This window comes from Microtus pennsylvanicus, chromosome 7 (assembly GCF_037038515.1).
Source record: "Microtus pennsylvanicus isolate mMicPen1 chromosome 7, mMicPen1.hap1, whole genome shotgun sequence".
Classification (NCBI taxonomy): Eukaryota; Metazoa; Chordata; class Mammalia; order Rodentia; family Cricetidae; genus Microtus; species Microtus pennsylvanicus.
This window is the reverse complement of record NC_134585.1, coordinates 20,555,672-20,569,367: the sequence shown is the minus strand read 5'-3', so window position 1 is coordinate 20,569,367 and position 13,696 is coordinate 20,555,672. Positions and strand designations below refer to the sequence as shown.

Here is a 13,696-nt window from a genome sequence, read left to right as displayed (position 1 = left end):
TTGCTATTACTATTACTAGTAAGATAGTCCATGAGCTTATGTGGACAATCCTTCTTCCTCAGTTTCTGAGTGCTGGGTTTATAGGCATAAGCCACAACCATGACTCTTTGTTTTTTGTAAGCACTAATACTCGCAAACGTGCTGATCATTAATTTTTAATATTGTATATGTGGCTTGCATTACATTTCTTATTGAATACTGCTCTGCTAATTACCAGCTGTGCCTGACCCCAGATGAGAGTAGACAGATGTGTGGAACCAGAGCTGTCTCCTTTAGAGACAGGAAGGCAGCCTTGGCTGTGCTTGAGTTCATAGTCTTTGGATACCAACACTGGTATCCTATACTTCACCTGGAAGCATAATTTCTAGGTGAAATATAGTTTTGAATCCTTTGTATTCTTTCATACATTTGATCATGTGCTGTATTGAATTTTTCTGGGATCGACAATATAGTTAATAAGGTCTCAATGGATAGGAGTTACCAAGCTCTATTGATTTCCTATGTTCTATTACTTAGGGGCCTGCATGTGGGGGGCATTAACAGAAGCAACACCATTTTGTTTATCTGTTTTAATGCTTGTCTCTGAATTAACTACACGGTAGACAACTATCAATAGTTTTGATTTCTGTGGAGAGAGCTTTATGTATTATGAATCCCAAGGGGAATTTTATTGTTCAAAGCTATGATGCTTTCAGGCTTGGGAGCTGGCAATGCACAGGCAGTGATAAATTGAGATACAGTCAGTTTACTGGGAGTCGAGGAAATGGAAAAGACCCAATATAATATAATATAATACTCAGAGCCAGAGATAAAAGATTTTTCTCTTTCCCCCAATTTGTATGTGTGCATTTTGGACAGAAAAAAACCGTGTATTTCTTTTCCTGGGAAGGGGGTTGATAAGGCTCCTGGAAAATGGAAAAGACAACACTCCAGAGCTCCTGTCTTCTCACCTCCCCTCTGAGATCAGGCTATGAGACAGAACGGGCTCACCTTTCCTGTCTTATATATGAGAGCTGAAGGAGAGGCCCTAGATTCAGTGTCTCAGAACTCCTAAAAGTCAGGCAAAAATGTTTAAGAACCAAAAGGACAAAGAAGGAATATTACATTATGGACTAAAGAAAGTCGTGTGTTAGAGAGGAAATTCTAATGTCAGGTTTCTTCCTCCCTGCCTCCATCACGTCTTTCCTCTTTCCCTCCTTTCTTCAACCTTCTCTTTCCTGGACATTTAATATAATAGTCTATAAATGTTTATTGTCCTCTGATTTCATCAAAAAGCAAAAGTTCTGATCTCTTCCCATTATGAGATTAAAGTAATAGAAATTAATTTTAGAGTATTCAGTTAGAGTAGTTATAGGAACAAATGAGCTTCAGATGTCATAGAATCTTTAAATGCACAAGTATAAGAAAGCACGGTCTAGGGGAATGGTCAGAATGAAAAGATCTGGTGATTGTTCAAAAGATGTTGAACTTGGTTCTAAGAGTAAAACATGCGCATCATTACTGTAGAGCAGCCTGCGTCTCCTGCACTTCTTGCGACTTTCGTCCCAGCATCACTAGGGGAAGCTTCATGGCCCCAGCCTCCTCTCGGAGGAAGCCCCTTTCACCTTTTATCTCCTCATGGTTACTCTGTAACTTTGTGTGCTGATAACACTTCCCCTTGACTGATCAACACAGAGGTCTTTTTATATTTACTCTTTTCTGACATATGAGTTTCATTCATAAGTATACGTCTATATCTCACCTGATCTTGATTTTATTTTCTGATGATGCATTGCTTTTAGATGTACAATTGTCTCTGTCATTTCCAGGCAAGGTCCCGACTCTGATTTATAGTAAGAACAGAACCCACTCCATTCCTACTCTCTTCCCTCTTGGTCCCATCATTCCCTCCTCACTGTATTCGTTTTGCTAAGGATACGCAGTAAGAATGAAGTTATCTGCTTTCGGTCATCAGTAGATAGTGATAGTTGAACAGCAGCACATGGCGTTCATGCTGTCATGGCTCTCATGTCTTATTTGTTGCATGGTAATGTACTGCATTAAGACTGCCTTCAGTACCAAGTGTTGCAACCTCAGGCTAATCAAGAGAAAGAGTCCGTGGGTGAGGTCAAATGCGTTTTCTCTTTCAATTCTTAACATCATGTTACTTTTAGGGCTGGAGAAATAGCCCAGTAGTTAAAGGCACTGACGGGCTCTTTCAGAGAATCCAGGTTGAATTCCCAGCTCCCTCATGACGGCTCAGAACCATCTGTAACTCCAGTTCCAGGGGATCTGGTGCACCCTTCTGCTCTCTGTGGGCACTGCAGATACATGGTACACAGGTATTGATGTGTGCCATCCCCAAAGGCATACCACATCCCTTATTTACCATCTTTTTTCTTCTCAGCAGTCTCCCTCTTTCTTACCATAAGACAGCGTTGGTGCTCTCTTTCAGGATATGAAGAGCTTTACTCTGGCATTCAGTAGCACCTTCCTTTCTCCTCAGATAATCTACATATGTTGGGGAAAAAAGCCCCCAAATGACTTGAGGAAAGTAATGAGCCTCCCCTGGAACAGGGAGCACAGTGCTCCACACACAGATCTGTCACTGGGCTCTGTCTTCTCTCTCCCGGCAGTTCCCGGACAAGGCCCCTTACACTTCTGCAGACAGAGACTCATCATGCCATGTTCCTCACGCTGCAGCTTTCCCTTCTTGCCTTCATCTCTCAACAGCGTCCTGTCAGAGTTCCATCTCCTGGCTCCATATTAAATCTTATAACACTGATTTCTTTTTTGCAGTTTTATATTTTCATGCGAGTGAGGTCTGTAGAAATAGGTGGTTGAATAAGAGCATTCAGGGTGTTATCCTGAAAGACCACCCGCAGGCTGGAATGGCCATGGCCAAGATGAAGTCAGCAGTTAAAAGGCATTGCAAATAGTTCACTGAGGTCAGAGGTTGAGTTAGATGGAATTAAATAACTTAAATACTCACTTATTTAATGTTGGAACTACCCTTGAAAAGACTGCATTAGATAAGCTAGGAGTCAGGACAGCTGCTAAGATTTCACACAGCTAATAACTATTATAAGCTTAATTGTTGCAAGGCATAGAATTTCTGGGCAGGTGCCTGTACAAAGTGAAGAGTTTTCTCCTTTGTATTTCTAGATTAATGTTAATTCTTTTCTTTAACAATTACATGGAGCTGGAGAGACAGCTCAGTGGTTAAGAGAACGTGTGTTTGAAGAAGATCTAGGTTTGGTTCCCCGCACCCAGGTTTGGTGGTTTGACTACTTGGGACTCCAGGTCCAGGGAATCTGGTGCCCTCTTCTGGCTCCATGAGCACACATACTCATGTGGCACACACCTAGACAAGCAGATACACATAATATACATAAATAAAATTAAAAAATCCTAAAATGTAAAAATTGCATTGTGTGTGTGTCCACACGTGGAAGTCAGAGGACAGCTTATGAGAGCTGAGCCTCTCTTTCCACCACGTGGGTCTTGGGAATTGAATTTAGGTTGTCAGGATTGGAAGCAAGTGTCTTTACCCACTGAGCCATCTTGCTGGACTTAATGCTATTCTTAAGCATGGGACTCATTTGCTATAGGTAAATAGATGAATTATCTCAAGTAACTGGGAAGTCACTTAACTGTTCCGAATGGCCATGTCAAACATAACAAGAAGAGGCACGATTGAGTGGTTAATCACTCCCCTTCTCTTCCCTTTCATGATTGTTACATCAAAAGCTCTTCAATGAATGACAGGCTGTGAATAATTTCTAAGCATAGAGAGCTGCCTTGCCCCCATACAACGCCCCACCTTCTCAAAAGCACTTTGAGATCCTTGGTGTGTGCACATCCTCCCATCTGTTGTGTGTGTTGGGACTGCAGAGTTGAATTTCTAGAGGACATTCTTCCTTCTCAAGGTTTCAGTACCTTTCCCAGGATACTCTAGTAGTAGGAAATGGGTCTCTTAACATTCAAGTCACTGCTATTTCTCTCACACTAACAAGAGACATTTGGGCTAGAGACTCTCTAAATAGTTGTTATATTTTAAAAAGACTATAAAACGTCTAGATTTAGCCCTTTACCCGTCGCGTTCCTACAGAACCAGAGCTTGTTAATCCATCCCAACAGAACCATTAAGAGAGAGGCTGATTTGACTTCAAAATACTAGTTAGACCAATTGTTAGTGTAACTCGTAAGATTAAAATTGATCACACAAGACAGTTAAAATACGAATCTGAGGCACACTCTTTGGGCTTGGCTCTAAAGGATTATTGGGAGGCGGTGCATCTGTGGTCTGAAGGGTCATCGTGGAGGGAAAGGAGTTGGTGAACTCAATGCATGCTCCTTACAGCTGATGGGGTTTTGTATTTTTCTTTTTATCTCACCCATGTACACTCTGCTTTAAGATCAGTTCCAAATCTGAAATTATGATTGAGTGACAGAACCAGAAGTTGCAGCAGTGTTCTGTGTCAGTGAGTTTTAGGTTCGCAGAACAGGTGAAGGATCTGGAAGCAAAAAGGGATAGTTACTAAGGAAACAACAAAGAAAGAAAATTATTTTGTTACCAACTATTAAAAAATAGTTTTCAGGAGGCTCAGACTAGTCTCAAACTCACTCTATAGCTGAGGCTGGCCTTGCATTCCCAAGGCTCCTGGTTCTACCTCCCAAGTGCTGGGATTCTCTGTGAGCCACTGTGTCCGGCCCAGACAGAGTTTTACATGAAAATTATAAACGTTACTCTAAATTTGAAAGGTTCTAAGTGTCATACCAAAACCAACCTGAAGAAACCCATGAGGATACTCAGATCTTCCAGGGTCTTTGGACGGCTAGAGTGGAGTCTTGCGTGTTCTTAGCCTTTCTCTATGCTCACATGTTATCGTAGTTGATATTTCTGTTGTACTTTTCTTTTCAGCACTGGAGACCTTCGAGGAGACTTAGTATTTGAACATCCATTTTCCTTACCTAAGGCTCACAGTCTGTAATGCTGACCCCAAAGAAGGACCTGGGGGCTCTAAATCCCTTTACTACCAAGGAAAAATTCCGTTGCCTGCTTTTTTTGATCAAGATTTTTGACTTGTCCTTTTTTTCCCCTTAGGTTTGCCATTTACCCAGTTCAGTAAATACCAGTTTCAGCCATGCTGGGAAAGAGGCATTTGAGAGTGAAGGTCACTATTGATAGGCCACTGGGTAGGAACAGTCGAATCTCTGAAATGATGTGCGGATAACAAGTTTCATAATAAATTGAGAAAGGAGGTCCTGTCGCAGCTTCACAGCTAAGGAATTGTTCTAGAAGTCTCGTGGGAATAGCTTTGACTTTGACATAATAAATCTTCACGTGAAAAGGATAGAATATTAATGTGATATGGAGAATACTTTTGACTTTTAAGACTTTTCTCTGGGGATAAAATGTTTCATTTGTTTTCATTGTACTGTTTCTATAAATCTTTGTGTTTGCTTGATGATTTTGACACAGAAAAACGTGGTGTGAGTTTCTATGGACTTTCTATAAAGTTGGTGAACTGGCTAGGTGAGCTGGAGATTGAATTAGTTCTCCACTACTATGCTTTGAAAAGAGAACAAAGTAATAATCCATTTTGGAATTATAATGGGAGAATTATTAGAGATGGTTTAATTAGTTTCAACTGTTCAAATTTTTTAGTTTAGCTAATGGTATTCTTTGCAGGGTATCCAGGGATCTCCCTGTTTGCCCACTCTGCGTGCTCATTCATTACTGTATCTTTTTAACTTAGAGGTTTATTTTTTTTATGTATTTTGTGTATTTGAGTCTTCTATCTGCATGTAGGCCTGCATAGCAGAAGAGGGCTCCAAATCCCATTATAGATAGTTATGGGTGGCCATGTGGGTGCTGGGACTTGAACTCAGGTCCTCTGGAAAAGAAGCCAGTGCTCTTAACCACTAAGTCATCTCTCCAGCCCCACTATTTTTTTTTAAAGATTTATTGACATTTAAACATTTATTTCTATGCATTTGTGAGGATACGTTTATGTGACTCAAGTTGCCAGTGGAGGGCAGAAGAGGATTCCCTGGAGCTGGGGTAGCAATGTGAGTCACCTAATGCGGGTGCTGGGAAACTAACTTGAATCCTCGTCAAGAGCAGCACACTCTGAAACACCGAGTCGTCTCTCCAGCGCCTGCTCATGCGTTCTGTTGTAGTGCTGTGCACCAGAGACCTCCACCAGCACCCTTCAGTCAACCTTTCAATAATCCTGAGTTTCCCCAATCCCTAACCATGGGAAGAAACTAGTAACAACGTACACACTGCCTTTCTCCAGCCTCTTTCTAGGAGTAGTTCCTGTGTGTGACAGTTACTACAGTGATCACTTCCGGTACACACAGATACCCGGTCACTCCTGTTTCTCCTGCTGTGCTCTTCGGTCTTCAATGTCTTGATACTGACTACTACTAAATGTGTACCAATCAAACAATCTTGATGAAAGACCTTACTAAAACCTTAATATAAATGTAATTTTACTTTAATAATTTAGATGGTATTAACATTAGAAAATCTATTTATGTGCTTATTAGCCGTTTGTATTTCTTCTTTAAAATGCCTATTTAGGGCCTTTGCCTATTTAAAAGTTGGATTAGAACTGGAGAGTAAGCTCAACAGTTAAGAGCAGTTGCTGCTTTTGCAGAGGACCTGGGTTCAAGTCCCAACAACCACAAAGCGGCTCATAGCTGTGTGTAACTCTAGTGCCAGGGGATATGATTCCCTCTCTGTCTTCTTGAGCACCAAGTTCTCATATAATACACATACATACATGCAAGTAAAACACTCATACAGATAAAAATAATAAAATAAATAAACTTAGAAGTTGGTTTATCTTTTTATTATTAAGTTACAAGCTTTAAACTAGAGTTTTTCTCATTTAATTCAGTTATAATAGTTCCTGAGTAACACTTACATGGTGGACACTGACTTCTGGCCTCCTCCATAACAGGGGGCTAGTTAAAGGAGGCTTGCAAATTACCACAAGTTTTCTACCGTTTGAAAAGTCAGGGTCATTGAATTTATTTTCCTACCTTGAGAATCACCTGAGAGGATGAACTTGGGAGATTTGTTAGCAGTCTTGATGTGTGTGTCAGATTCTTGGCAAACTTACCTTTGTTTACAACCATATGCCATCAGAATTGAAGGCGGAAGCATGAAATGTTGACATGTTTGATCTTAGGTCCATCAGTTGGATTCCATACCTAGAAAGGACATATTGTGGCGATAAGGGCACCATGCTTGGAGTTCAGCATGTCTGAGTCAGAGTCATGTTCTGTCATCTCGTCGTTTGGCTGTAGGCAAAGCTTCTTTCTCTTGGAGAATTCGTATTTCTTCAGCAGCATAAGGTAGTGATGATGACCAGGAGTCAAAGATTCCACAGATGCTAGCATAATTGCTGCTGTTTCTATTTAGAATTCTTTTCTCATTTCCTTCAGTCTCTTAGCAAACAGCAACGCGTGAGCGCTGCTTTCTCTCCCTGATGAGAGGGCTACAAGCCTCTTCTTAGACATACAATTTTGAAGTGTCTTCCCTCATTTTGTAGGTTGTCTTTTCATTTTCTTTTTTAAATTAAAGATTTAATTATTTTTGTTTTAAATGTATGAGTGTTTTACCTGATTCATGTGTGTGCCCGGCTCCCTTGAAGGTCAGAAAAGTGAGACAGAAGAGGGTGTCGGACCTCCTGGAAATGGAATGAGAGACTGTTGTGAGCCACCGTGTAGATTCTGGGACAGTTCCAGCTGGGACCCTCTCTAAGCACACAGCACACTCACTTAACTGCTGAGCCATCTTCCCAGTTCCCCTTCACTTTCTTGATGCTCTCATTTAGAGTCGAGAATTTATGATTGAAGAGATGACTCCGTGGTCAGGAGCATGTACGGTGCTTGCAGAGGATCCAAACTTTTTTCTCAGCTTCCCCTTGGGGCAGCTCACAACCAACTGTAACTCCAACTCCAGGGAACCGAACACCTGGGCCTCTTCAGGCAGCTGCACTCACAAACATATTCATATGCATGCACACACACAAGTAAACACATGACTAAAAATAGTAAAAATACATCTTAAAAATGAAGTTCAGAAATATTAGGTTTTGATAACCTAGTTTGTCATTTTATTGCATGTGCTTTTGGTGCGACATTTAAGACGTTTTTGCAGAGCCTGAGTTCATGAGTTTCGCATGGGATTCTATGACCCTCTCTGAGTTGACTTTTGCATATAATTTGAGACAGAGAAGCATGTTTTTTATCATGTGACTAATTATCCCAGAGCCATTTATTGCAAAATAAAACAAACACACACAAAACATGACCACGTTCTTAATGACTTTTCTTGGAACCTTTGTTGAAAACTAGTTGACCATAAATCTTAAGGATTGCTTTTTTTTCCAGTTGTTTTTTTTCAAGATGGTTTCACTGTGTAGCTCTATAGACCAAGCTGGCCTTGAACTCACAGAGATCCACCTATTTCTTCCTCCCAAGTGCTAGGATTAAAGGTATGTGCCATCACAACCTGCCTAAGAATTGCTTTTGGGAATGTCAATTCTATTTTTTAATAGTTTTATAATAAGTTTTGAAATAAGAACAACATTCTTGTTTTCCAAGATGGTTTTGGTTATTATTAGTCTTTTGAAATTTCTATATGAATTCCAAGATAGCTTATTAATTTCTGAAAAAAAATCACAACCAAATATTTTGTTAGGGGCAAACTTGTGCTGTTTTTATTATTCCATTCACAACCAAGGAAATTAGAGTGTAGAGAAGGTGTGTGAACAGACACGGGGAACCAGTCTGACTTACGTGCCTGCTCCTTGCTGTGGCTCTTGATCATCCACCGTCCCACAGGGTACAGAAAGTAACTGGTGAGCACAGTGAACAAACTGTAGAGAGTTTCTATGAGATGATTCTTTTTGAGAAGCAGCTCAGCATTCATCGCCTTTCCCATTTATAGTATGTATAATGATTATGTTTTTATGTGATATGAAATCTGCATATTTGTGTTAAATGTGGACGTGTATGAATATATTTGCAAAGTATGCATCTATAAAGCATGCAGATGCATTTATAAATAAACATGTGTATACAGACACACGAAGCAGAACTTCAGTGAGAAATTTCTATTCAAGTATATAAAAACAGAATAGTTGGTGTTTTTAGGGATTAGTATGGAGAACTAAACATTTTTACTTTATATTCTTTAGTATTCCGAATTATTATTATTTAAGGAGATTTATTGTATTTACTTGTTAGTTAGTTAATTAACCAATTAGCTAGCTTATTTAGTGTGTGCAAGTGCCAGGACGTGTGTGTGGAGGTCAGATAACAACTTTGGGGAGTGAGCTCTCTCCTTCCTCATGCAGATCCTGGGGCATGAACTTGGGTCGACAGCTTTAGTGGCCAAAAATCTTTACTTACTGAGCCATCGCACCAGCTCTATGGTGTTATATAAAAGAAATAGACACATATTACTTTAATGATGAAATAAGTTTATGTTATGAACCTTGAACAGCGGATGTAGTCATTATCTGTGAGTTTGGTCACTGGGGATGGAGAAGGCAGCCTTTCCCTTTTCACTTTAGCCTCTTCTATATCGGTAGCTCTGAAAGCAAATATTTTAAGTCAAAAGACCTTGAGAATAGAAGGGATGTTGTTTCTCTGACAATGATGTATTTGTAATATTATTTTTGTGACTAAAGTCTAGACTTTACATTGTATAGAATAAGTCTGCGTATGGTAAGCTATTATCAGAGAGAGGCTATCATATTTTGCGTAGCCTGAGAATGACATTGTATTTTGTTCTACCTCTAGAGTGGGGTGATTATAAGTGTGCCCTGGCGTGTTTGGTGTGTGGGTGCTGGGGATTGACTCCAGGGCTTCACATGTGTTGGGCGAGCACTCTTCCTAGTGAGTGACACTCTCAGTCTGCTTGCTGTTACTACGTTAAAGGTCACCTCTATCCTCTACTGAGTTAGCAAATGACCATGACTCAGGGAAGCCTCCCTCCACTTCTACAAACAAGGACCTTTGTACTGAGTGAAGACTTGGTCGTGAACCATTTCACAGCAATGGAGCTGGGGCAACCGCAGAAGCAGGCAGCCATTTTTACTTGATGTTGCTCGTCAGCCGAGAAAGAGTTTCTCCAGGAGAAGACTGCAGGGCGCTTCTTTGGACTCCAGAGCACTCGTCACAAACAAGTGCCGACTGGAAGCGGTGCTGTTTTAAGATGTGCTGCTTGGAGTACCACATGACAGTTTATTTTAATATTGTGGTTATTCATGGAATACTCTTGGAGTTAGGGTGGCTGATTAATGCCGAAGTAGCTGTTGTTGACACTCAAATGATAACTTACTTGGGGTTGTGTTTTTCAGGCAATGCTCTGAAGGCGTCAGCCGAGAGATTTACAGATGACCCCTGTTACCTCCCGAAAAGGGAGGCTGTGGTTCAAGCCGCCCGCGCCTTGTTGGCAGCAGTTACAAGACTCCTTATCCTTGCGGACATGATTGATGTCATGTGTCTCTTGCAGCATGTGTCATCTGTAAGTAGAAGATGACTTCATTCGCTTTGGCATTGCTTTCATTTTTAATTCCCGCTCTGGAGCAAACATCAATCCTGGTGCTTCCCGCCCCACTGTATCAGGAGCTGACCAGACAGGGGTGTGAGAACTACCTCCCTGTGCACCTCCAGGAATGACACTAGAACTTAGCAGTCCTCAAGTCATGGAAACTCTAGACGTCTAAACACCGAGTGAGTGTGGAGTGTGAGGTGTCTTACTTTATTTGCTGAAGCTGGTCTCTACCTAGGCCCAGGGCTCATGATTTGGCTAGTCTGGCTAGCTAGCCTCTCTGGGGCTCACTCATCCCCAACTCCTGAGCTCTGGGGTTACACACAAGCCTCCACGGCCACTTGGATTTTCTGTGCTGCTGAGGACGTGACCTCCAGTCCTCACACTTGCAGAACAAATGCTTCACCTCCTAAGCCATCTCCCCAGAACCCCATATTAATTAAACAAGTGACAGCACAGAGTGATGGAGATAATGTCATTAATGTACAGGTGTAAATAGTATTATATATATATATATATATATATATATATATATATATATATATATATATATATGCCTTAACTTGAAGCTTGAGATGCTCGGAGTTTTACCCTCATTCGTAAGTAGCCACTCCTGCTCTCTTTTTGTGGTCCTAGGTGGTGAAACTTATGGCTGCACATCCGCAGGGCAAATGCTCTTTGTTAGAACCATATCCTCACTATTCTTTTTTTTATTTAAAAATTTTAATCAAAAGTAATGTTTTCCATACAATATATTTTAATTATGGCTTCACCTCTCCCACCTCCTCCCAGACCCTCCCCATCTCCCCACCCATACAACTCCATGCCTTCTTAAAAAAATAAAAACAAAAAACAACCCCAAGCTAAGAATTTAAAAAACAGAATAAAACAACAAAAAGTAACAAAAAAGTACAAGAAACACACACATACACAGGCACAGACACAGAGAGACACGCACAGACACGGAGAGACACACACAGACATAAACACACACACAACCACAAAAATAGAAAGCATAACATACAATCAAAACATCAGTGAGGTAATAAAAAGTACCCAAACAAAGCAATATGAGACAAAAAGTCTAAAAAAAGAACACCATTGAGTTCATTCTGTATTGGCCATCTACTGTTGCACCCACGTGGGGCTCGCCCTTAAGAGTGCTTCGTATACCCAGTGAGACCCCACTGGGGAAAACCAGTCTTTCCTTTGCACAGGCCAGGCAGGTACTTTATCAATGAGGTACATCTCAGTCCTTTCTAAGGACTTTTATCAACTCACATTTCTTCTCTCTTCCCTCTCCCTACCTGTAGTCTGATCCCTAAGTTCCTCTTCATTTGTTTTTAGTAAAGAGTTATTGAAGAAACCCGCACAGATCGGGGGCTCCCACTGAGACCCCAGAGGAGACCCAAACCACACCAAACACCTGTTTTCACAGAGGTCCTTTATTAAGTGGAGAAGAAAAGTTAAAGTGGCTGCTTTCTGACTCAGGCAGAAAAACAGCAGCAAATGACCTTGCAGGTGTTTTAATTTTTAAGAAGAGGAAAAGGAATGTCTGTGTTGGAATGGACTAGGATACGGTGGGATAGTCTGATTGGAAATGTTAATTAGATGAACTAAAGGGGGATTTTGACTGCTGGAGTTTGGTAGTCAGCTTCGGAAGGAGTCTGGCATAAGAAAGTGTCCAAAAACGGGAATAGACCCTGATGGAGAGGGCAGGTGGAACGGCAAGGTCTGCCAGCGCCATGTTTGCCAAGCCCGGGCCTGCTGGAGTCTTTCAGTTTATAACCTTTCTCACTTGGCTTCCTTCATCCACCTCAAGTTTCTCTCTTTTAAAAAAGATTTTATTTTACTTTTAATTATGAGCATGTCTGTGTATGTGAGGGTATGTGCCCTGTAAGTGCAGTACCCACAGAGGCCAGAAGGGGGCATTGGATCCCCTGGAACTAGAGTTAAAGGTAGATGTGAGCTGTCTGGTATGAGTTCTGGTCCTTTTCTCCAGACCCTTCAATTACTCTTCAAAGTCTTTTCCTCACCCCAAGAAGGGTGCTATAGTCAACATTTACACAAGTGCACGCAACTATCGCGTATTTCTTTTACACAGAGGGAATTCACTTAAAACATTCAGCTCTCTGAGGGCACACACTTCCTTCTGAAAATGTGACCTGTTGTTTTTGTTTCTTGACCTTGTTTAGAGGCTAATAGACAAAGGCTTGCCTTTGTCCTCTCCTCCCATCTTATCCTTACTACTTCAGGAAAGCTTCTGATGCTCCCCCTTCCTCCTGAGAGAAATCTGGGGGTTCTCTTTATGCTACTTAGTACCGAGAATTTTGTACAAACATATACAGCATTAAATAAGAAAAAAAAGATAGCTACCGAGTCGCCCTTGCTTGGGTGGCACTACTGGGCATCTTCTCATGGGACACAGGTGGTAGGCCGCTGAAGTCCTGGTTTGAATCAACCAATCCCAGGACAGCAGGCAGGCAGGGCCAAAGGAAGCAGGACTTGTCAGAGTCTTGGCACCCCCTTTTCTTGCTGTCTCAGCCAATTTCTTCTCATCCTCCTCCTCAAATTTCTCCATGAATATACATAATTTTTTACAAACTGATTGACTATGTAGTTTCTACAGCACATTGGCTCAGATTTATTTAAATATGTATTGTCAGGGAAAAGAAGAATAGATGTATTTTGGGAGAGAGGGAGTGCTGAGTCAGACTAGGATCTTCCCGTTGCCTATTTCATGCTTCTTTCTTCCTGTGAGACAAATCTCCCGTTATTTTAATGGGAGATGAACAAGCATGGCCTCTGCTGTTTGTTTGATGGATTGCTGTTATTATTATTTCTGAGCTGAGACAACGTGACGAAGAGCACGGTGTGGGAGTGTTCATAATGCCTGCTTGTACTCCGGGTGTTGGTATAGGGACACTGCCTGCATCTTTTTACGCTTATCTTGTATGCCCTTTGATAGATGATAAGGTAGTCAAATAGGACAAAATTGGATTTGTTTCTCAGCTCAGAGATCACTTTAATATCCAGTCTCCACAGTTTTGGCAAACGCCTACATTTGTTTTTATTTCCAATTGATTTGCTGAGTCTTTTTTTTTTTTGGAGGGGGGGAGGGGGTTGAATTTGGTT

General features: G+C 41.2%; 1 protein-coding gene across 4 annotated transcripts in view; it reads left to right on the top strand.

The window, feature by feature from the left end:
* Nucleotides 1–13,696, top strand: part of Ctnna3 (catenin alpha 3) — a 1,278,003-nt gene that overhangs the window by 72,925 nt on the left and 1,191,382 nt on the right. For all 4 annotated transcript variants that reach the window (XM_075980084.1, XM_075980083.1, XM_075980082.1 and 1 more), the window contains exon 4: nucleotides 10,368–10,534. In XM_075980084.1, coding sequence (XP_075836199.1) covers nucleotides 10,368–10,534 — 167 coding nt within the window. The remainder of the gene's footprint in view (nucleotides 1–10,367; nucleotides 10,535–13,696) is intronic.